The 22,909-nt window shown below is 36.7% G+C and overlaps 1 protein-coding gene across 5 annotated transcripts in view; it reads right to left on the bottom strand.

The window, feature by feature from the left end:
• Positions 1 to 22,909, bottom strand: part of Vps13b (vacuolar protein sorting 13 homolog B) — a 659,022-nt gene that overhangs the window by 279,213 nt on the left and 356,900 nt on the right. For all 5 annotated transcript variants that reach the window (XM_045143281.1, XM_045143283.1, XM_045143282.1 and 2 more), the window contains one exon: positions 12,078 to 12,189. In XM_045143281.1, the coding sequence (XP_044999216.1) occupies positions 12,078 to 12,189 (112 nt within the window). The remainder of the gene's footprint in view (positions 1 to 12,077; positions 12,190 to 22,909) is intronic.

The raw sequence follows: 22,909 nt of genomic DNA, 5'->3' as shown, positions 1-22,909 counted from the left end.
CTCTGCTTGCAAATAAATAAGTAAAAATATCAAAAAACAAACAAACAAATAGCACTACATGTGGTGTCAGGGGAAAATGGCCAACAATATTGTGAACAAGCAGGGACACTACTATATGAAAGCAACTAGTATGACAAGATGTACACACCTGTGCAATAGTGGCACTCAATCTGCTCGCAAATAAATAAACAATAAATAAAGATTTAAAAAATTATATGCAAGGAGACAGAGAAGAGAGAGAGAGGGAGAAAGGGAAAGAAGGAGAGAGGGAAAGAATGGGTGTGCCACAGCTTCTAGCCACTGCACACAAACTCCAGATCCTTGTGCCACTTTGGCTTTACATAGGAACTGGGGAATTGAAGCCGGGTTTTTAAACTTTGAAGACAAGTGCCTTAACCACTGAGCAATCTCTCCATCCCACAGATCTCTTTTATATTAGAACTATAAACCCATATGACAGCTCACATTTAGAAGTTCATTAAAATTAAAATTCATTAAAGATTTTAAAAACTTTCTATTCATCCATAATTCACCTATGAGCCTATAGGTCATAAACATGCAAATTACTCTTTGATCTTAATATTTAGTTGTTACTATTAGTAGACAAAGTGTAATTTCTCTCTTATATCAGAAGAGAATAGCAGTATATTTTTAATTTTTAAAAGACTTGTCTCTCTGTTAGTGGTTGTAGTGAACTATTGTTATATTCACAATATTCTGAAGATTTAAATATTTTGATTTTTTCTAAGGTGTAATTACAAGGTGCAATGTGTTTCATTTCACTTATCTTTAAGCCCAAAGATGTGTAAATAATAAATTTATATGAAAAAGTTAGTGCTTTAATAAAAGATACCAACTAGGAACTGAATATTCAATATCAGTGTACTTAATATAATCAAACTGTATTTGAAAGACCCATAAGATAAACTGTTTTCCAATGTAAAATTTATGATGGGAACTGAAACATATTCTATTATTCTGTAGCTTCTTTTTTAATATGAATTACCTAAGGAAAGTAAAAAAGTATCATTAAAAGTGTAAAAAACGGGCTGGAGAGATGGCTTAGCGGTTAAGCGCTTGCCTGTGAAGCCTAAGGATCCTAGTTCGAGGCTCAGTTCCCCAGGACCCACATTAGCCAGATGCACAAGGGGGCACACATGTCTGGAGTTCGTTCACGGTGGCTGGAGGCCCCGGCGCACCCATTCTTTCTCTCTCTGCCTTTCTCTTGTGTTTGTCTCTCTCAAATAGATAAATAAAAAAAGAAAGTGTAAAAAACATTCCACAGTTTATGACAGTAAAACTTATAGTCATTTCAAGACTGTTACTGAGGTAGCATTTGGCAGCAAACAGAAACACATTCATGGAAACTTGCATCCTGCTACAGGAAGCCACAAAAGACACAGTTACTTTGGTGAGAGCCAAATGTAAATCTAAAGGCTTCAACTAGATCAGCTGAAGAACATGACAAAGACTAAAACTCTGCCAAGAGTATTTTCAAACAAAGCTTTTAGGCAAGTTATTCTAAATATCCACTATTCCAAAACTCTCTGACTTACTAAAGGGGGTTATTTGAAACCAACACTAAACATTATAGGATTAGGGTCATAATATCACTAGATGTGAAACATACCTTGACAAAGACCAACACAATGGCTATTTTAAGACCATTTGTATATACAGATGATTAGGAAGAAACTGGAGGTTAGAAGAAAGGAAAAGAACGTAATTTGGGTGGGGGGGATTTGTACCATATAATCTCAATGCTGGAACTGGAAACTACAGCTCAGTGTTAAAGAAGATGATAAGCTAGGATTAAGAAGAAACTGTAAATAGCTTAAAGGAAAAAAAATGTCATAACTTGAGCTACATTCATCAGGAATAACACTAAGGTAACCATTTCCAGAAAAACATTAATATTTTAAATACATAAAATTTATTAAAGAATAGATGCATTACAATGATGCTAAGTTCATGTTTAAAAATGATCTTGGTTTCACCTCTGAATTTCTATTGCTCATGTGCTTTACTTCTCAATTGTTGAAATATGAGAAATAGCAATTGAAGATAATCTCAGACATGAATTTCAGTGATCACATCAGTGTAATGTTACTTCATACTATGTGCATTAATGTTCTGAATCAGACTGATCATGATAAAAATTGTGGAGAGCATATAAACAGAAGAAATGCAATAAGATAAAAATTACTTTAAAAAGTTAGTGTATGGGGCAGGGATATGATTCAGAGGTTAAAACACTTGCTGTCAAAACATAAGGACTATAGTGTGGAACCTCAGAAACCATATAAATAATATACATGTCAAGTAAGTGTGGCAACATGCCCTTAATCCTAGCACTTGGCAGGCATAGATGTAATCTTCAGAACAAAATGGCTAGCTAGACTTGCTCAACCTCAAGGACTTGTTCATCAAGCTCTGGGTTCAATGGAGAGACCCTGCCTCCCAAAATAAAGTAAAATGAGTGAGGGAGACATCCAACATCAACCCCTGGCCTCCATATGCACACACACAGATTAAAACATAACAGTGTCACCTCTAAATATGTCATGAGGGACCATGGGTAACAAAGGCTATTTCTTAAAAACCTTTAACAGCTGGCTCATTCCCGATTTTTAGTAATAAGTGTACTTAAAATCCCAGTAAATTACACATTAGTGTCAATTAAAAACTTAAGATTTTTTTTATAGCAGTTTTAGAAACCTTTGTCAACTTCCTAAAATAGTAAAGTTTCCATTTAGGAAACATGAGTATTAGGGGCTGAATATGTATGCAATTGAAATATTGATCATAAAGTGATAAGCAAGAATTGTTTCAAAAGTTGCTCATAAAAAGCAATAAACAGATGGAAAACAAATTCGCTATGTATTATTTGAAGAATTCTACTATAGTAGGTCTTTAAAGGGTAAAAAGTAAATTGATACATTTGTTTGGTTTTAGATAAGAGCTCATGTAGCTAAGCCTGGCTATGAACTCATGATTTTCCTGCTTCTTCCTCCCAAGTAGTAGATTATAGGTATACATCACCATGCCGGCAGCTACTCTAATCTTTTTTAATTCTTTCAAGGTCATATTCAACATACTGAACTTGTACATGAACAAGGTACATCTGTTAGAAGCCTTGCTTATAAAAGATGCCTTTTAATCTGCCAAAATGAATATTTAATATTCATGTTATATGCAGACTTGTTTTTTAAAAAAGGATGAAATTCACCCAAATTGAACTGGTACCATAGAATCCTATATCCTGAAAATTAGACTAAAAGGTGGAACACTCTAGAGGACCTTAGCAGGAGCCCCTGAATTGAAGGTCACTGGAGAGGATGAGATGAAGCCTAATCTTAATTTCTCCTATTTCTCTTTCTTCTCTATCTCTTTCTTTTCCCTTCACACTGGCCTGTAATTCCCTGTACCAGGATGTGGATTACATCCACAATGAGCTGTTGATCAGAGAGACCTACTATATCTCCCAAAACAAACAAGACAGACTTCTGTCAGAGCACCAGAGGTTAATGGTAAGACCCTACTGCTGAAGACACTGAACGCTATTGGCATGAACCATGGAGAGACCTGGTTAGAATCCAGAAGAGAGCCAGTCCCCACAGAATTAGCCCGTCTTGTGGTGGAGCTACCAGGGGGAAGTGGCCAATATCTGTCTGAGTAACTCAAAGTCCAAGCAAGTCAGAAGCAAACAACCTGATGTGATGCTCACATAAATGCAATAGTGGCACACCAACTGCTCTTGGATTGGCTAACAGATCTGCGCACAGGAAAGGAAACCATATCTCTAGTGGGAAACAAGTCGGAATCATATCAAGATAACAATTCTGCTCTTCATTGTCAATCTCCCACTAATCTTGGGCTATAAGAGGGTCTACACCCTTTAAATTCTCTCTTAATATTAGTTATCCTATTTAATCAGTGCTGACTTCATTCTCTGTTGGACAATCTGCTTATTTTTTTCAGATGGGAGCTAGATCTGAGGAGATAAACGACCCAGTGCACTTCTGTGCTGAAACCACACAGGAACTGTGGAAATGAGCAAGAGTTCTGCTTTCTTAGTGAATCTGATATCGAGGACGCTCAACACCTACTAATCCAGAGATCCACAGGCTCCTAAGAGCCACTGAAGTAGACTTAAAATGCACCCAACATGGCTCAGGAAATTTTGTGGAAGAGGGAGCAGAAAGATTGGGACATTTTGCACAGAGACATTGCCTCTCCCCTATAACTGACTGCTGTCCCCATAATGCATGACCCACAATCCCCATAGGGATGACCTGCTTCCCCAAAGGAGAAAGGCATCTTCAGAAAAGGGGCAGGGAGGAAGGAAAGGATGGTACCAACATGTGTTGCTTACATACTAAATATGTTCATATCTAATTAAATTAAATTAAATTTAAAAATATATTTTATGAAGTCCAAACAAAAGAATGAAATTCTATGTGGAGAAAAACAAACCTTATAAGAGGTTTAAAAATGTTAAGTATTGCATGCACTAAAAAGGAGTAAATGTGTACAAAAAAAGAAATGGTTGAAGATCCTAACAACAGACAAAATTTTAAAAGTTATGGGATAAATTAGTCACAGATAGAATAGTAGGAGGGATGTCAGAAGACCCACAGACATTTATGGCATGAATAAAAAGCTACACGTAGAAGTTCAACAATGTCCAACTAGCAGGATGCAGCTTGTGTAAGTAAAAGATGAAGGTTAAGAAACTTGCTAATTAAAAGTGCTACAAGAGGGCTGGAGAGATGGTTTAGCGGTTAAGCGCTTGCCTGTGAAGCCTAAGGGCCCTGGTTCTAGGCTCGGTTCCCCAGATCCCACGTTAGCCAGATGCACAAGGGGGCGCACGCATCTGGAGTTCGTTTGCAGAGGCTGGAAGCCCTGGAGCGCCCATTCTCTCTCTCTCCCTCTATCTGTCTTTCTCTCTGTGTCTGTCACTCTCAAATAAATAAATAAATAAATAATTTTTAAAAAAAAGTGCTACAAGGAGGCTGGAGAGATGGCCAGTGTGGTGGTTTGATTCAGGTGTCCCCCATAAACTTAAGTGTTCTGAATGCCAGATTCCTAGCTCATGCAGATTTGGGAATTAAAACCTCCTGGAGGCAGTGTATTGTTGGGGGCAGGCTTATGGGTGTTACAGCCAGTTTCCCCATGCCAGTGTTTGGCACACTCTCCTGTTTCTATGGTCCACCTTATTTTGGCCAGTGGGTGATGTCCACTTTCTGCTCATGTTGTCATTTTCCCCTGCCATCATGCAGCTTCCCCCTGGATACTATAAGCCAAAATAAACCTCTTTCCCCCCACCCCACAAGCTGCTCTTGGTTGGGTGATTTCTATCATTAATGTGAACCTGATTGCAACAGTCAGCAAAGCCTAAGGACCTATGTTTCACCCCCCAGGTCCCACATAAGCCAGGCACACAGAGTGACGTAAGCATGCACACAAGGTGGTGCATGTGTCTGAAGTTCTATTGCAGTGGCTGAAGGCCCTGGTGCACCAATTTTCTTTCTCTCTCATAAAAATAAATAAATAAATGTGACAAGGACTGGAGAGATGTTCAAACAGTAAAAAGTACTTGCTCACAAAGCCTGTTGGTCTGGGTTCAATTCGTCAGTACCCCCATAAAGCCAGACACACAAAGCAGCACATGTGTGTGGAGTTTTTTCGCAGCAGCAAAAGGCCCATTTTTTTCCTTCCTCCCTCACAACTCCCTTGTGCAAATAAATAAATAATTATTTTTAAACATTCACAAAAGGAAAAGAGTACTTGAAATATTTAAAAATTCTTTTTATAAGTTATTTCCTACTTGTTGTATAAAATATTTTATTATAATCATATCTATTTTAAAATGTCCTTAAGTTGGCATTAAACTTTTGTTCTAATTCTAGAAGACTTATTTTTAGATGTTTAGCTTGAACTCATATTCTTAACTACAAGAGGAAAGGGGGAGAAAACCAACCTAATATATTAAAATGTTTTATAACACAGTTATTCAACTTTAATGTAATTTTGTTATGTGATAAATAAATGCAAAAAAATAGAACTACCTCAAAATATAAAGCCGACCATTGAGCTGAATATGAGTATAAATATTAAAAGACTCAGAAAAGAGATACAAGAGAGAATCAAACTCCTTTCTTTTATAAAAGTGAGCAAGAACTGGACTAATAATTCAACTTACTGAGGGAATGAAAAAAAATGATAAAAATTATATAATCCATTATTAATCAGATATACCTATCATAATAATTACATCTGGTAATGACTTATTTTCACAGCTAGTCACAGTATGAGGAAAACCATCAACTGAACATTTAAGTACCTTCAAGGATCAAGGAACACAGAAAGAGATTTTAAAAGTTTTCATAAGCTGGGCATGGTGTGCACGCCTTTAACACAAGCACTCAGGAAGCAGAGGTAGGAGGATCGCTGTGAATTCTAGGCCACCCTGAGACTCCATAGTGGATTTCAGGTCAGCCTGAGCTAGAGTAAGACCCTACCTCCAAACATCACCCCCCACAAAAAAGTTTTCATCATAAATTACAGCTATAAAGCTATGGTATTAATTCCATATCAGTTTAAAGTATTTTATAAAAGCTGAAAAATGTACTTAAAATATCAATTTTTTCAGTGTGTTCATTGTTAACAAGAACACAGAAGAACCCCCACAAAAAACTAGTTGTAAACAGTAAAAAGTAATTAAATGTATATGCAAAATTTCATAAATGATTTTCAACTTAATATTTCACACTGGTTATATATAAGTTAATTCACGTAAAGGCAGTTTTTCTTACCAAAAGTTCAAATACAGGAAGTAAATACATTGGTTACAAACAAAGGTAATGGGAACTGACACAGTCTTGGATATGTCTGTCACTTATTTTATATGTTGCACAGGAGAAATTATTTAATGCTCATGGGCTCAGTAACTTATTTCAAAAATACAAATAATAATCATAACACCTATCTTACAAAATTACTGCATGGATCACCTGAGATTGTAAAAATAATGAAGCAGAACCTTTATACAAAGAAGGAATTAGATACATTGTAGCAACTGCTATGTACAGCTCCTATTATATAACTGCACAAAAATTGGGCAGTCACTGTTACAGAAGGCTGAAAAGGGAACATAACATTCAGGTAAAATGATTACTAATGGTTACAAAAAGTAACAGGAATTGAGACATTTTTAAAAGACAGAAGTTATACTTAGGAAGAATGAGAAGTAATGTTGAATACCAAATGATAACTAGTTTAAAAACTTATACTTACAGCAATGTAAATTTTTTATAACAGTTACTCTTGAAAAGCTAAACTAGAAGAAAGCTGAAATTATATACATAACTACAGCCACAAAAAGCAGCATACTATAAACATTACTGGGGCAAATAAATAGTTAATTTGAACAAGTTCTTAGGTAAGGAAGCAATTAGTAGTAACATTTGAAGTACAGGGTGAGGTCAGAGAAGGGAGGAAGATACATGTTGAGTTACAAGACAGGGATTTTTATCATGTTAAAAACTAAGCACTTTGAGAGAGTTGATATCATCAAAGGATGTTTTCTGAGGGGCACATTAAAGCCCAAACTCCCATAACTGAATTGACAATACTGTTGAATTATAAAAAAACAATTAGTTCAAAAACAGGCAATTACTACTATTATGATACCAGAGGATGACAATATATTGTTAGACTACAACAAAAGCAAGCTGAAAACACTGTGTAGAAAACAATACATTATTTCAGACTAATATGTGCCTATTAAAAATGGGCCAAAACATAACTGATCTGCTCAGTGGAATGGAGCTGGTAAACAAGTCAGAACAATACCAAAAAATGAGCCCGCTCTCCACTAAACTCTCTCTAAAAATCAATGGTTATTACATTTACTTGGTGCTAACTTTATTCTCCATTGTAGAATCTGCTTCTCTTTTTCACATCGATGCAGATCCAAAGGAGAGAACCACCCCATCATACCTCAAAAGGTATGAAACTAAGAATAATTGGGGAAACATGCAAGAATGCTGTTTTCGTGGAGGGAACTAGCACAACTCCTACCAAACCAGATATCCAGAAACACAGGGACTCCCAAGACCTCATCACTGAAGCAGACCCAAAATGAACCCAACATGGCTCAGGGAAATTTGTGAAGAGGGGATGGAAAGAATGTCAGAACCACATGTTGGGTCATGACAAACAGCAACAGTTCTTCCTACCCGAAACTGAAGGCTAATCCCACAATGCACGACCCATATTCCTTAGCAAGGAGGGTCCCTGTGGAGGGGGAGGACAGGGAGAAAGCTAACAATGGTACCAACTTGATGGTATTCACTGACTATAAAAATTTTAAAAAGGCCAAAATGCTATAGACCTAACTATTAACATTAAGCATAAAGTAGTTCTCCCCATTCAGAACGAGCACAGTGAGAAGGAAACTGAGGTTTTCTTCAGTGGTATAGCACACTTCAATTGAAATACAAATAAAAGTGTGAGTCATCTAATAAATCAAAACTGCAAGTAGTCAAATTGAAAGTTTGTTTTTAAGTAGGAAACAGTTATAATGATAATTTAAGTCTATATACCTAATACTGTAAAGGCAATATGCAATCAATACAAATAACAGTAATGAAGTGCTTTCCAGGGTGCATGTTATATTTACAAACATCTAGATAACTCTGTGTCTCAAAAATTCCATGCTCAACTGCAGGATGTGAACTACTTCTCTCCTTTGAATGTTCAGGCTGAATTTTACAGCAAAATCTGCTCTTAATAAACTCCAAATATACTTCACTAAAAAAAAGATCTCGGTTTTGACTCACATGTTTGAAAGTAGAAGAGCCACATGTAGCTACTGTTTTGAGTGGTATATCTCTAGTAGGATTTTTCTTTTAAGAAATGTAAAACTTTGAGGAACTCATTTCTTCTTGCCACCACTACCACAGAGAAAGGACTGTGAAATAATGTATGTGTGTTTGGGGCTTTTCCAATTCCAATTTATCACTACAGTTGCTATGACTAATAAATGCCCCTTGATTTCTCCTTCCCACATCAAACTTTCTTTCATACCCCAAGCAAGTACTTTCAGAGTTGAAAAGAGCACACAGCCTCCAATTACCTGCAAAACGAGTACCCTCTCAGGTATTTAATTCCACTGGGCTCCCAGCATCTGATACTTTGTAAGTATAGATTTGTATACTGGGTTTTATTTTAATTCATAAGTTGTAAGAGTTCTTTACATATTTAGACATAAAACTTAAGGCAGGCAAACATAGGGAACTGCTTAGAAACTCAAGACTCTATTTGGCTTGGAAAGTTAAACATCCTTTTCCTAAGGATACACCCAGCAACTTGTACTAGGACTCCTATCTACATCAGGCTGCACTTATACCTGCTTCAAATGATGGAAAAGTCTGTGTTCCTCTAGAAACATTTGGGAACCTATTTTATTCAAATAGGTCATATGATCTTTCTAGTATCTTGGAGTTACCCGGAGTGGTTTTGGATACACATGCACAGTAAGGTAAACTGAACCCAAAGTGAACGCTGAAGGAGAATCCTTTACATCTATGTCTATTCATAACTGAAGGCACAGGTATGAAAAATTAGATGCACCATGGGAAGGGATGTGCATATTACAGAACAAGCCTATCAATCAAAATAAAGAACCACTACACAGAGGACAATCAACTCCTAACAAATCAGATATCCACAGACACAGAGGCCCCCAACACCTCATCACTGAAACAGACCCAAAATGAACACAACATGGCTCAGGGAAATTTTGCAGAAGAGGGGGAGGAAAGAATATCAGAGCCACACGTTGGGTCATGATATGCAGAGACATTTCTTCCTACCCATACCTGTGGGCTTACTCTACAATGCATGACCCACATACCTCAACAAGGAGGGGACAGGGAAGGGGGAGGTTATGGACGAGGCTAACAGTGGTACCAACTTGACTGTACTCACTGAGTACAAAACTAATTAATAACAAAAAAACTATAAAATAAAAAAAGAACCCCCTAAATAAACTATGCCCTGAGCAACTAGTCTTCCTTTTCCTAAAATCCCATAAAGGGAAGCTCAGGCAACTACTAAATGGGGATCATAAGTACTTTCCACCTCAGGTGGCATAGTCCTTCTTGTTTGTACACTATGGCTTTGCTCTTATTAAAGTGGTTTCTTTTTTAAAATTTTGGCATGTGCTTTTTCCAGTTGTTTGAATAATATGCTGTAAACCTGGAAAACCCTGCACAGAGACCACTGGTAGCAAGCTTATTATAAAATGCATGATTTTAAAGTACTTTCTAATATTGTTTGTGATTTTATTTTATCTGTTAGTGAAGTCAAAAGGCAAGATTTTAGTAAACTTCAATTTATCTACTTCCTTTGGGCCTTGAATTTTGGTGTCCCGTTTAAGGAATCATTACCTAAAGCAGGGTCAGAAAGATGTATGCCTATTAGTCCCTTCAGTTTCAGACCTACGGCTATTACATTACGGGTTATGACTCTTGAGTCAATTTCTCTGCAGGTGTGATGTAGGGGCCCATGTTACATGCAGATCTAATAGATGAAGTATCGTTTATGGATACAACTATCATTTATCAATGGTCTATTTGAGCACCTTGACCAAAAATAGTGCTTCTTCTCTGTTCCTGAATTCTCAGTTCTTCACTGATGCATAATCTATATGACACTATCTTAATTTCTGTTGCTTTGTCCCAAGCTTAAAAATCAAAAGTGTGAATCCTCCAACTTAAAATTTTTGTCAAGATTGTTCTAGCTACTTAATTCCCAAACATTTTCAGCACCCTAAAATGCACGACTTCCTGTTTTCTCTTCTTCCAGACTTTGGAAAGTAAAAATCTACTTTCTATGTGTTTCTTGACATTTCATATATCCAGGAATCATAGAAATCTTTTATGCCTTGTCAGAACAGGCTAAAAGGCAAGAAGCAAAATCTAAGCTTGACGCCTGACCCTGGAGCACACATGTGCCTATTTCTCTCTCAACACACAAACACACATATACACACTTTCTCTCTCTTTCCCCTTTCCCCCCTCACTCTCTGTTTCTTTTAAGAATAATTCAGCAATACAATTCTTAGGCCTATCTGAAAACAGATGCTAGACATGATGTTACATACCTATGATCTCAACACTTGGGAGGCTGAGGCAGAAGATTCAAGAGTTTGAGGCCACCCTGGTCTACACCATTGAAAAAAGTCATCTTCTAAGTGGTAAATCCATTACCAAAATCAGAAGCTTTTCAAAGCTGCAGCATTTACTAGAGAACAGTAGGCATTTGTTATTAAAAAGCCTAAGACTATGACATCTGACAACCAGACAGCAGGAGGAGTAAGATCCTTGTTCATCTGTGTTTCTGTGACTTTTCTCACTTGTTATTATTTGAAACTGTACTTTTATGTCTGGCAGTAATGCCAACTTCAATATGAATTATATATTATTTTTATCATGTTGATTACACATGTTCACCAGTTTAGTTGTCCATATATGCTTGGTGTGGTTTGCAAATATTCAGTGACAAAATCCAGAGCACAGCCTTTTCACAGAAAGTGTTTACTGTGAAATTTCTCCTTAGAAGTTTGCTTTTCTTTACAGCTTTGATCCATATGACACCCACAGTCCTACATTTCAAATAATGGCTTACACTTAAATTAAGAAAATGTTTCACTTTGATACAACATGACTATAGTAGGATGTGGTAGTTCTAGAAAGGACTTCATTTTCTTATGTGATTAGAGACTTAGTCTAACATAAAGGCTGCTAAAATTTTCCAAAGTAAGCTTCTTCAGTTTTATGGCGACTTGGTACTTACATTCTGTTATTCATCAACACTTCACAGAAATTCTTGATTTGTCTGAATGAATTTAAAAACCCACAACTGAAGAAAATCAGAAAAACCTGGTTTTAAATATCAAAAGGTCTTGAATGAAAAGTATTTCTACAGGCCAAACTAAGTTTTATTGATCACTGTACTTCTCTGCAGGATGAAATTGTTGCAAGACTGAACACAAGAAAATAACTTACTGGTAAATATCTTTCCTTAGGACACATCTGCCAAGAGGATTGTCAGCCTGGGGAGCCATAGCAACAGAACCAATCTTCAAAACCATGGTGTCTTCTTTTGCTGCCTGATTAACTGTAATAAAGGACAAAGAAATGAGTACAATGCACATCTGCATACAACTTCATGAACAGAGAGAAATATTTGAAGGAATGGGGTATAAATACGATAAGACCAATAAATGAGGGAAAGTATAAATAACAAAATTATGCTTAAAAATATTGGATGCATTTCTCTTATTCTTATTTCCTTCAAATTCTATTATGTGGTTGTCTGTTAAATGACTAATTAAAATAGCAATAAAAATAAAAACTCCACCCTCAACAACAGAACATATAATATTAAGAATCTATATGTAATACAAGTGCCAAATGTTTATCTACATTCACAGTCTTCTACTATTGTGTATCTCTTCCAAGTGACTTTTCCCCCAGGGAAAAATAAGTTTTATTACACTCTGAGTAGTTCCACCTCTTAACTTCCAGGACTTGATCTTTACTCAAGTGCCAGTAGTATTTACTATAAAGGTCTAACTGTTCAGAAACATGAAAATATTTATTTGCCAACACAGATCATTGGCTGACTGTGGGTGGAGGGTAGGTATGAGGGAATCCTTGCAGATAAAAAAATATTTTAAAACTGAATCAAAGGAAAAACATTATATAACTGAATTCACATATATGTATAGGAGTCACTGAACTATATATACTTAAAAAGACCAAAGTAGCTGGGCATGGTGGTGCATGCCTTTACTCCCGGCACTCAGGAGGCAGAGGGAGGAGGATTACTGTGAGTTCAAGGCCACCCTGAGACTACATAGTGAGTTTCAGGACAGCCTGGGCTAGAGTGAGACTCTACCTCGAAAAACAAACAAACAAAGGCCAAAGTATATAGTCTGCAAATTATTCATTAATAAAGAGATTAAACGAAACCTACCCCAAGTGATTTTTTAATTCTAGACTTTTAAAACTCCACTGCTATTTTACAAATATATTAAAAAATACCAACAAGTCAGCAACAAATTCTGAAAGCCATTTAAATCGATGTGATTAACTAAATATACACATGAACACCAAATTAAGCCCTAATTTTTCAGAAAATCCAAGAGAAATATGGTGGCAACAATGTTGAAGATGAAAAATATAGACTAATTATCTCAACGGAGAGAATATTTCGACCTGCTAATTTCTCACATTTTGTGAAACTGTTTGGGAACCAGAAATGTCACATCTGTTGAAAAGTCCTACCTAAGTCTAAAAGCAAGCTTATCAGAAAACACAAAGCTAAACAAAATGGTAAAAGGATATAATTAACTTAATGGTTTTGTGCTGAATAATAAAAAATATTTAACCATGTTATACGAAAGTTAATACCTTTTCTACAACTCACTATGTTTTTTCTAAGGACTATATGGGATGGATAGATATGTCTTATGGTTCTATTCATTAAACATGACTCTATTTTCCCTATAGAATTCAAATATAAGAGATGTTTAAACATTTCCTTTTGTTTTTGGTTTTTTGTTTTTTTGTTTTACTAATATACAAGTGCCTGTGTTTGAAAGAATAGATGTAAGGCCAGGGTCATAGCCTAGTGGTAAAGTGCCTGGGTTAGATCTCTAGCAATACCAACAAAATGTGTGTGTGGTGTGTGTGTGTGTGTGTGTGTGTGTGTGTGTGTGTGTGTGTGTGTGTGTGAGAGAGAGAGAGAGAGAGAGAGAGAGAGAAGAGAAAGGATGAAAAAAATGGAAAGGAGGAAAAGAGGAATGGGAGGAAATAAGGAAGGCAGGGGAGAAGGAGAAAGGGTAGTGAGGAAGATAAAGAAAGAAAAAAGTCCCTAATAACTTCTCTCAAGGAATTATGATCTGCTACAAATAGAACACAAAAGGACTGGCTGCAAGACATCAGGAATATCCTGAACAGAACATGCCTACAAAGGCATACAATCTGTATTTCCCAAACTGGTGCCCAAAGAATGCAAAAGCTAGCAGATTACTTCCAGCTGCTTCAGCAGAACACTTGGTATGGTCTGACTTAGATTAATCTACAAAAAGAAGGTTAGAATCAAGAAAATCAGAAAAAAAGCAAGAAGAGATATTCAGTGATAGAAAGAAGGCCACAGAATAAGATGACTATAAAGGGAGTGGAGGAAAGTAAAAAGGTCAAAAGGTAGAAGGAGGGTTGGCAGCAACAGGGAAAAACAAGAAAAGAATTATCACAATAAACATTAGAATATGTACATTAAACAAAATACTTATAAATGTCTAAAAAAAAAAAGACCAAATAGAAAGCTACTTCTCACACAGTTACACAATTTTCAAATGACAAAAGCCCTGGATTGATTATAGATTCTTATGCTATGAACACTGTTTACATTTTTACAGATTTTGCATTTTATGCTGAACTTATCAAATAGTTCCATATGGGTAAAACCTCTGATTAAGCAGCAGGCATCAATTAAATCAATAGTAAGCCTGGAGAATAGACTATACCACAAAAGTGCAATTAGTATACTTGCTAACTGTTCTTCCAGGCTACAGATACTACTCACCATATGAAAGTCTGAATAGTAATAGAAACATTGTAGTAAATGAGGTGCACATGGAAGGAAAATGACGTACTTGGTATTACATACAAAGCCAGATCCAATAACAGAATTCTGAGTCTGTTACAGAGCCAACGGTGCTCTAACAGAAGATTAAACTATGAAGTTACAGATATATGTATTTATAAACCAGATTAAAATAACAATTAAAATAAAATGTTATTATAGAAAGTATCCAACATTTCAAAATATTTCACTCATATACAAGCAAAAATAATAAAAATATGTAGTTTTATAAGAAAAAGCCTTGAGTCATTTCATTTACTTTATAGTTGGAAAAAATATGCTTTTCTTTCTGGGTTTATTTCACCTGCATTTAATAGTTGGGCCATATGAGGAAAAGCATTTTCACCATGAAAATGAATGTCTTCCTTCTTTGCTTTAGCTATATGTTAAAAAGTAAACCACATGAAAAACACTCTTACTAGATCCAAAAAACACTCCTCTATTCTGACATGAAAACCTTAAGCTGGAAGTGAAACACCTGTAGGTTGAGATTTTTGATAATAATGACACATACTGCCAACAGTATTCAAGTTGAAAACCAGACTGTCAACATCACTTCTTTAAGTCAGAGAATATTAGACTTCATGATTAATTTTTGGACATGACTTAAAAAGTTTTACATTAATGTAAGAAGAATTTTAAGTCAAAAAGTTTATACTTGTGGAAGACAAAAATATGTGCAGGTTAATGTATGTGTGTGTGTGTGTGTCTGTATGTGTGTAACAGAGAGGGGGAGCAACAAATAACTAGAAAATCACTCGCTTGAATCAGGATCCAAAGGTTTACATAAAGAGAAAAATTTGCATGCAATTGTCACTGTAAAATTCTATTGTCCATGACTAATTGTCTACAGTCAAATATGAAGTAAAAGAGTTTGGGAGTCTTTTCCTTTAAGATTCTTATAATCTCAAACGAGGAAAATACCTAAAGTCTCAAGAAGTTGAACTGGCCACTGTGTCATATGATACTATTATAAAAGCCAAAACTATCAAGACAGTCTTTCATAAAGCCATTTTAAAAAAGATTCTTTTACTTATTGCTATGTTGGCAGCAGAAAACAGAAAGATTCAATATAGCTGTGAAATGCAGTGCTCATTTATCTAAGAAGGAATAGCTCTATGATAATGCACAGATGTCCATGAGTATGGATAGTTTTATGATACAGTTTCTTCATTTATTCTAACGAATTCACAAAGATTATTTATCACACATTTTCAACTTAAAATCATAAATATATTATTCAAACATACTTTGTTTCTAACCTATTCTAAAGTAAAATGAGTATTGTGTTCTTGACTCTATTTTATTAGAGTTAATTAATTAGTGACGCTTATTGTAATGATGTGGCTACTTCCACAGTGATTTCCTAAATGACACTGTAGCTTTCAACATGTACTAAGTAGAATTACCAATATTCTATAAAAAATGTATTAAAATGTTTATATTGTAAGATGCTTAAATGATGAAGTTTTTAAAATATTTTTATTTATTTGAAAGAGAAAGAGAGGGGGGGAAAGAGAGGGGGGGAGAGAGAGAGAGGGAGAGGCATATAAAAAGAGAGAATGGGCATGCCAGGGGCCCCAACCACTGCAAACGAACTCCAGACACATGTGACCCCTTGTGCATCTGGCTTATGTGGGTCCTGGGGAATCAAACCAGGGTCCTTAGGCTTTGCAGACAAATGCCTTAACCGCTAAATCATTTCACCAGCCCTTAAATGATGAATTTTTATTGTATGAATTTTACTTAAAATTTTATTCTGGGCTGGAGAGATGGCTCAGCAGTTAAGGTGCTTGCCTGTGAAGCCTAAGAACCCGGGTTCAATTTCCCAGGACCTACATCAGCCAGATGCACAAGGTGGCACATACATCTGATATTCATTTGTAGTGGTCAAAGGACCTGTCACTCTCATTCTTTCTGTCTCTTTCTCAAATAAATAAATAAATATTGATTTTTTCCTTTTTATTATGAATCATAATAACTTGAATTAAAAGTAGCAATAATGAAATAAAGGGTCAAAAGACCCAAATCCTAACCCAGGGAGGAGGAAAATGATGGTACTAAGACACAATGTGTCCAAGAGTATATACTTAATAAAAAATATAAAAAGAAAGAAGAATAAAAAATAAATATCAAACCCCCATAATATAATGTAGTAAATCTTTAAGTTTCATGTATTTTTACTTTCAATATGAGCACATAGGATTTATTACCATAGAAGCATATAGATATATTTATAAATAAATATGCAAAAAGATATACACAGAGAGGTATAGTATAATAAATTAAAAAGAACAAAGTAGTTGGGTGTGGTGGCACATGCCTTTAAATCCAAGCACTCAGGAAGCAGACGTAGAAGGATCACTGTGAATCTGAGGCCAACCTAGGTCAGCAGAGTAAGTTTCAGGTCAGCCTAACCTATAGTGAGACTCTATTTTGAAAAGGGGAAAAAAAAAAGGACAAGGCAATTCCTTAAAAAGTCATGTATTTTTCCAAAAACAGATACATACATCAGTGGAACAGAATAGAAGATCCAGGTTTAGGTAAATTCTAGTTAACTACAGCTACCTGATATTTGACAGAGGCCAAAAACACACACTGGAGAAAGTATAGCATTTTCAACAAATGGTGCTGAAGAAATTGGATAACCACATGTGGAAGAATGAATGTAGACCATCTTTTCTCACCCAGAACAACAATCAGCTCCAAATGGATTAAGGGCCTTAATCTCTCAAATGACTAGATGAAAAAGTAGGGAGAATACTCTAAGATACAGGTATGGGCAAATACTTTCGAAATAATACCCCAGTAACCCAGGGAATTTGACAAACACTCAACCATTGGTATCTCATAAAACTCAAAAGCTATTGTACTAAGCAAAACATCCATGGATGAGCCGGGCATGGAGGCGCACACCTGTAATCCCAGCACTCGGGAGGCAGAAGTAGGGGAACTGCAGTGAGTTCGAGGCCACCCTGAGCTAGAGTGAGACCCTATCTCAAAAAAACCAAAAAAAAAAAAAAAAACCAAAAAAAAAAACACCAAAATCCATGGAATCAATAGGCAGCCTACAAAATGGGAGAAAAAATTTTCCAGCTATACATCTGACAAAGGTTTAATTCTCTAGAACAGACAACTAATTATAAAACTGAGCAATAAGAAAAAAAAAGTCAATCAACCCTATTTTTGGCCAGGAAGCTGAACAGATAGTTTTCAAAAAATGAATACAAATGGCTATTAAACATCTGAAAATATGTTCAACACCATAAGCCTTCTAGGAAATGCAAATTAAAACTACTTTAAATTCCATCTCACTCTAATCTGAATGGTTATCATCAGGAAATCAAATGACAAGGCTGGACAGATGGCTTAGTGGTTAAACACTTTCCTGTGAAGCCTAAGGACCTCAGTTCAAGGCTTGATTCCCCAGGACCCACGTAAGCCAGATGCACAAGGTGGCGCATGCATCTGGAGTTTGCAGTGGCTGGAGGCCCTGGCATGCCCATATTCTCCCTCCCTCCCTCCCTCTTTCTCTCTCTGTCACTCTCAAATAATAAATAAAAATAAACAAAAAATTAAAAATTCAAATGATAACAAATGCTGGTGAGAGTGTAAAGAACCCACATCCACTCTTAGTGGGGGTACAGACACATATAGCCACCATAGAAGCCAATATGGAGGTTCCTCAAAAATCTACGAACAGCCGGGAGTGGTGGTGCATGCCTTTCTTTAATCCTAGCACTCAGGAGGCAGAGGTAGGATGATTGCCATGAGTTTGAGGCCACTCCATAGTGAATTCCAGGTCAGCCTGGGCCTCGAAAACCAAAAAAAGAAAAAAAAAATCTAAAAACAGATATACCATTTACCCAGTTATTACACTTCTGGACTAAAGACTCTACTCTACTGTGGATAGGATACTTGCTCAGTCATGTTTGTTGCTGCCCTATTCACAATAGTTAGGACATGAAATCAGTTCAGATACCCAGCAACTAATGAAAGGATAAGGAAGAGGTGATACATATACACAATGGAATTCTACTCAGCAGGAAAATGTAGGGACCATGAAAAAAATCGACCTAAGTTATACAGGCCCACGAAGATAAATGCCACATGTTCTCTGTCAAATGTGTACCCTAACATGGCATAATTTGACTTGTTTTTAAGTGTAGTAGTATTGGTAAGGAAGGTAGAATGAGGCTTATAAAGAGGGAAAGCAGGAGAGATGAGAGAGAAAATTTGACAGGCAAGTGGAAGGGCAGTAAACAGAAGATGGGAAGGTGAAGGACAGAGTAAGGGAAGAAGCAGACAGGAAGATACATAAAAGTAAAGAGAGCATGAATTAGTATCATGAAAACCTTCCTCTAGTTTATCTTTAAATTAAAAGATGCAGCTCTCTTAATAAGAGGGGGCAGGGGGAATACTTTGGGCAGAAGCCCACTGTAGGGTTTGTAAAAGCTTTACCCTAAAACCAAAGAGTATTGCTGGTAAATTCCATTGCAAGAATTGGTTTATCCTCCACAATGGTCAGGGAGGCCAATGGAGGCCCCAAAACAATGTAGTCCACTGCTGAAGCACTTGGTTACCCTAGATCTAAGTGGTAAAACTCGATTGCTGAAGATACCACAGACTGCGGTCACAGGATCTTGAGAGATCATGCTAGAAGTGAGATGGAAGCCAGATCCTGCTAGGGGATAATGGGCACCAAGAGCAAGCTAGAAAATCAACCAGCTAGGCAACATATACACACTGGTGCAACAGTGGCACACAGGCTCTGGGGTAGTCAACTGCTCTATGACTGAATATGAGGCCTGCTCAGTGAAGGGGAACTCATACCTGATACTGAGAATCAAGGCATAAACCTATATATGGCTTGGAAAGTCATAGATGCTAGAGAGAAACTGCCACTATTCTTTGGCTAAAAAAAGAGGTTATTATGTCCATCAAAGTCTTATAAATGTCTACACTTTTCTTGTTAACCAATGCTGTTGTTACTCTTGGCTAGAACATCTGATTTTACCAATGGCAGAGAATACCAGGAAGACCCAATATTCATCAGTAAGGCAAGAAGAGAAAGCTGATCATAGAGCATGAGACAAGTCATCACTATCACATCTGCCAGAGCCCAGGAAACATGACAAAGGAAGAGGTGGATTAAATGTGACCATTGCTGTCATTGCTAGCCTGAGGAGACTCCAGTCATTTCACCACAAAGTTACAGGCTCTCAGGAGATGTGTAGCATGCCCTCCAAGGCTCAGGGAACACTGCAATCCTTCTGCTAGACATTTTTTTTTAACATGTATACAAATACAAGTAGCAAAACCACTAAAGTTCCAAAAGCGTATGTGCTAGAAAAGGATTAATCTAAAAGTCAATAGATAAGTGTGAGAGATTATATTGTTCAAGTTGTTGGAATCAATGACCCCCATCTCATATGCACTTCTTCAAGATGACCTGAGAAAGGATTTAAGCACATGAACTCTACAATTATAAATTAATACTCCATCCCAACTACTACCCCCCAAAATATGAAAGGAAATAAACCAAAACAGGTTTAAAAATAAAGTTTCAAAACCTGGATATATTGTTGTAGTTATCATTAAGCTGGGATTTCCATAATTGAAGAAAATTTAAAACCAACAACAAAATACATGATAGAGAAAGGTACTTAAGGACTATATTAGGAGCTAAAACAAGACAAAAGTACAAAACAAAAATATACTATCAAAAAAAATAAAAAAAAAGAATTTAGATAAGATTAAAATTAAGTATATAACTGAAAAAAAATATACAATGGAAATAAAGTTATTTTTTATTTCCTCTCTTTTCTCCAACACCCAGATTCCTGTTGCAATTGACATGTAGATCAATACATCAATAAAATGCAGAACCTGTTTGAATAAGCTGCTTGCTTTTTTGGGGGGAGGGGGTTTCAAGGTAGGGTCTCACTGTAGCCCAGGATGATGTGGAATTCACTATGGATTCTTAAGGGCCTCGAACTCATGGCAATCCTCCTACCTCTGCCTCCTGAGTGCTGGGATTAAAGGTTTGTGCCACCACACCTGGCGTGAATAAGCTTTTTGATAAATGAACCTAGGCTAAACTGTGAACTTCTGACCTCTACCTTATCACAGTGATGTCCACCCCATAGGTGTTACCATAGTGCCGGCTGGAGTTTGCTAACCCTTGCTCTTCTTGTTGACTTAACTATGTCTGCATATGGACATTCAGAAAACACCACAAATCCTGCCCTCATATAAAAGGGATGCCAACAGAGAACTGTTAGCACAGGATTATCATAGTATTCAGAAAGTCTACTTTAAGAATTACAAAGACTCACACAGATACATGCATGCTACTATTCAGTGCAGAATTACCATCATTAACTAACCAAAAGTGGGAAATGACTCAAGTATTCAATAAATGAATGGATAAACAAAATGTCACACACAGTTTGATAGAAGAGCCACTTAGAAGAATGAAGTTGGTCTGGAGAGATTGCTCTGTGGCTAAAGGTACTTGTTTACAAACCTGGTGGCCTGGACTTACTTCCTCAATACCCAGGTAAAGCCAGATGTGTTGGGTCCTAAAAGGCTCAGGCATGAGGCCTAGTGGAACTTCCTGAGCCTAGCTAAAGTTTGGCGACCTGTCTCTGGCCAGCTATGACTCAGCAAGATGCCTAATGATTTCTGGCCTCCCAATTCTGCATGGCAATTATAATTACCATTTCAATAATGGCTTCTGGCCAGCCACTTCTGCATGTTAATTGTAATTACCACTTCAATAGTTAAAGTTTACTATTGGCCCTTACCTCTTCCCCTATCCTAAAATCCCCGCCTTTGTCCCCAACAAGATATAGGCAACTGCTCAGAGTAATAAAGAGAGTTGTTTCTGCAAGTTCCTGCATTGAAAAGACTCTTGACTCAGTGTGGTTTTTCTCTGGTGGCCAGGAGAGGTCTGGGTTGTCCAAAGCTCATCATCCCCTCAACCCCTAGGGAGGAACCAGCAGGCCTGGTCCTTCCCTCAGCACTACCTGACTGGAAAGGAGCCCAGCACAGATGTACAAAGTGACACATAGTCTGGAGTTCATATGCAGTGGCAGGAGGCCTTGAAGCATCCATATTTTCCCCCTTTCCTTATGAATAAATGAATTTTACAAAAAAAATTAAAATTACAAAAAGTATGACATTCTCACATATATGGTACACCTTGGATGAATCTACTAAGTAAAATAAGCAATGTACAAAAGGACAAATATTACATGTTTCCCTCTACTAAAATTCCTGTATTAGAGAAATGCATAGAGATAGGTGGTGAGGGGGAGTTATTGCTTAATGGGTTTAGAGCTTCTGTTTGGAGAGTCAGGGAAATGGTTTAGCGGGTAAGAGTGTTTGCCAAGCAAGCAGGAGGACTTGCATTCAGTCCTTGGCACCCATATGAAAAGCATTGGGTATGGCCATACATACCTGTAACATAGAAGATGGATTGCCAGGGATCACGGGTTAGACAGTCTAACTGGTAAACTAGTAAGCTCCAGGGTCACTGGGACTTTGACTGGGGAAGAACAGTAGAGGAGGACAAGTGATGTCCTCTTCTAGCCTTCATACGTATGTGCACATGCATCTGTACACATGTGTATAAACCACACACACATACCACACATACTAAACTCCCTCCACCACAAGAAAAATGACCTCTACAAAGATGATGTAATGGAAGCAATAGAGCAACTCAGTAAAAATGTACCCTCTGCTAACCAACACTAAAGACATTTGAAATGTTTGGTATATCACATGTAAAACACTTGAAGGCAATTGTGCAATTATTAAATACAGTTCAGATGATTACATCAAGGAAAGGCTATGACAGGATCAGTAAAACAGTAAAAATACTAATGAAAACATCTTTTTAAAAGGATCAGATACACTGGTTCATGCAAACAAAATAATTTACTTATACTATTTCGTCTTCTTAGCACAATTTCAAACATAATAAGTGGACTATGAAGCATATGTATTTTAGTTTTTAAAAATATACGTGTAACCAATATAGACTTACATCATGTGAAATGGGTTTCTAATAAAGAAACTGTAAAGGACTAGTAATCAGCTCAGTGGAGCTATGTGTGCATGAGGACCAGAGATCAATCCCCAGCACTGCAAAAGCAAAATAAAATGGAATTAACAA

This window comes from Jaculus jaculus, chromosome 2 (genome assembly GCF_020740685.1).
Source record: "Jaculus jaculus isolate mJacJac1 chromosome 2, mJacJac1.mat.Y.cur, whole genome shotgun sequence".
Classification (NCBI taxonomy): Eukaryota; Metazoa; Chordata; class Mammalia; order Rodentia; family Dipodidae; genus Jaculus; species Jaculus jaculus.
The sequence above is the reverse complement of the archived record's forward strand: the minus strand, read 5'-3'. Positions and strand labels throughout refer to the sequence as shown.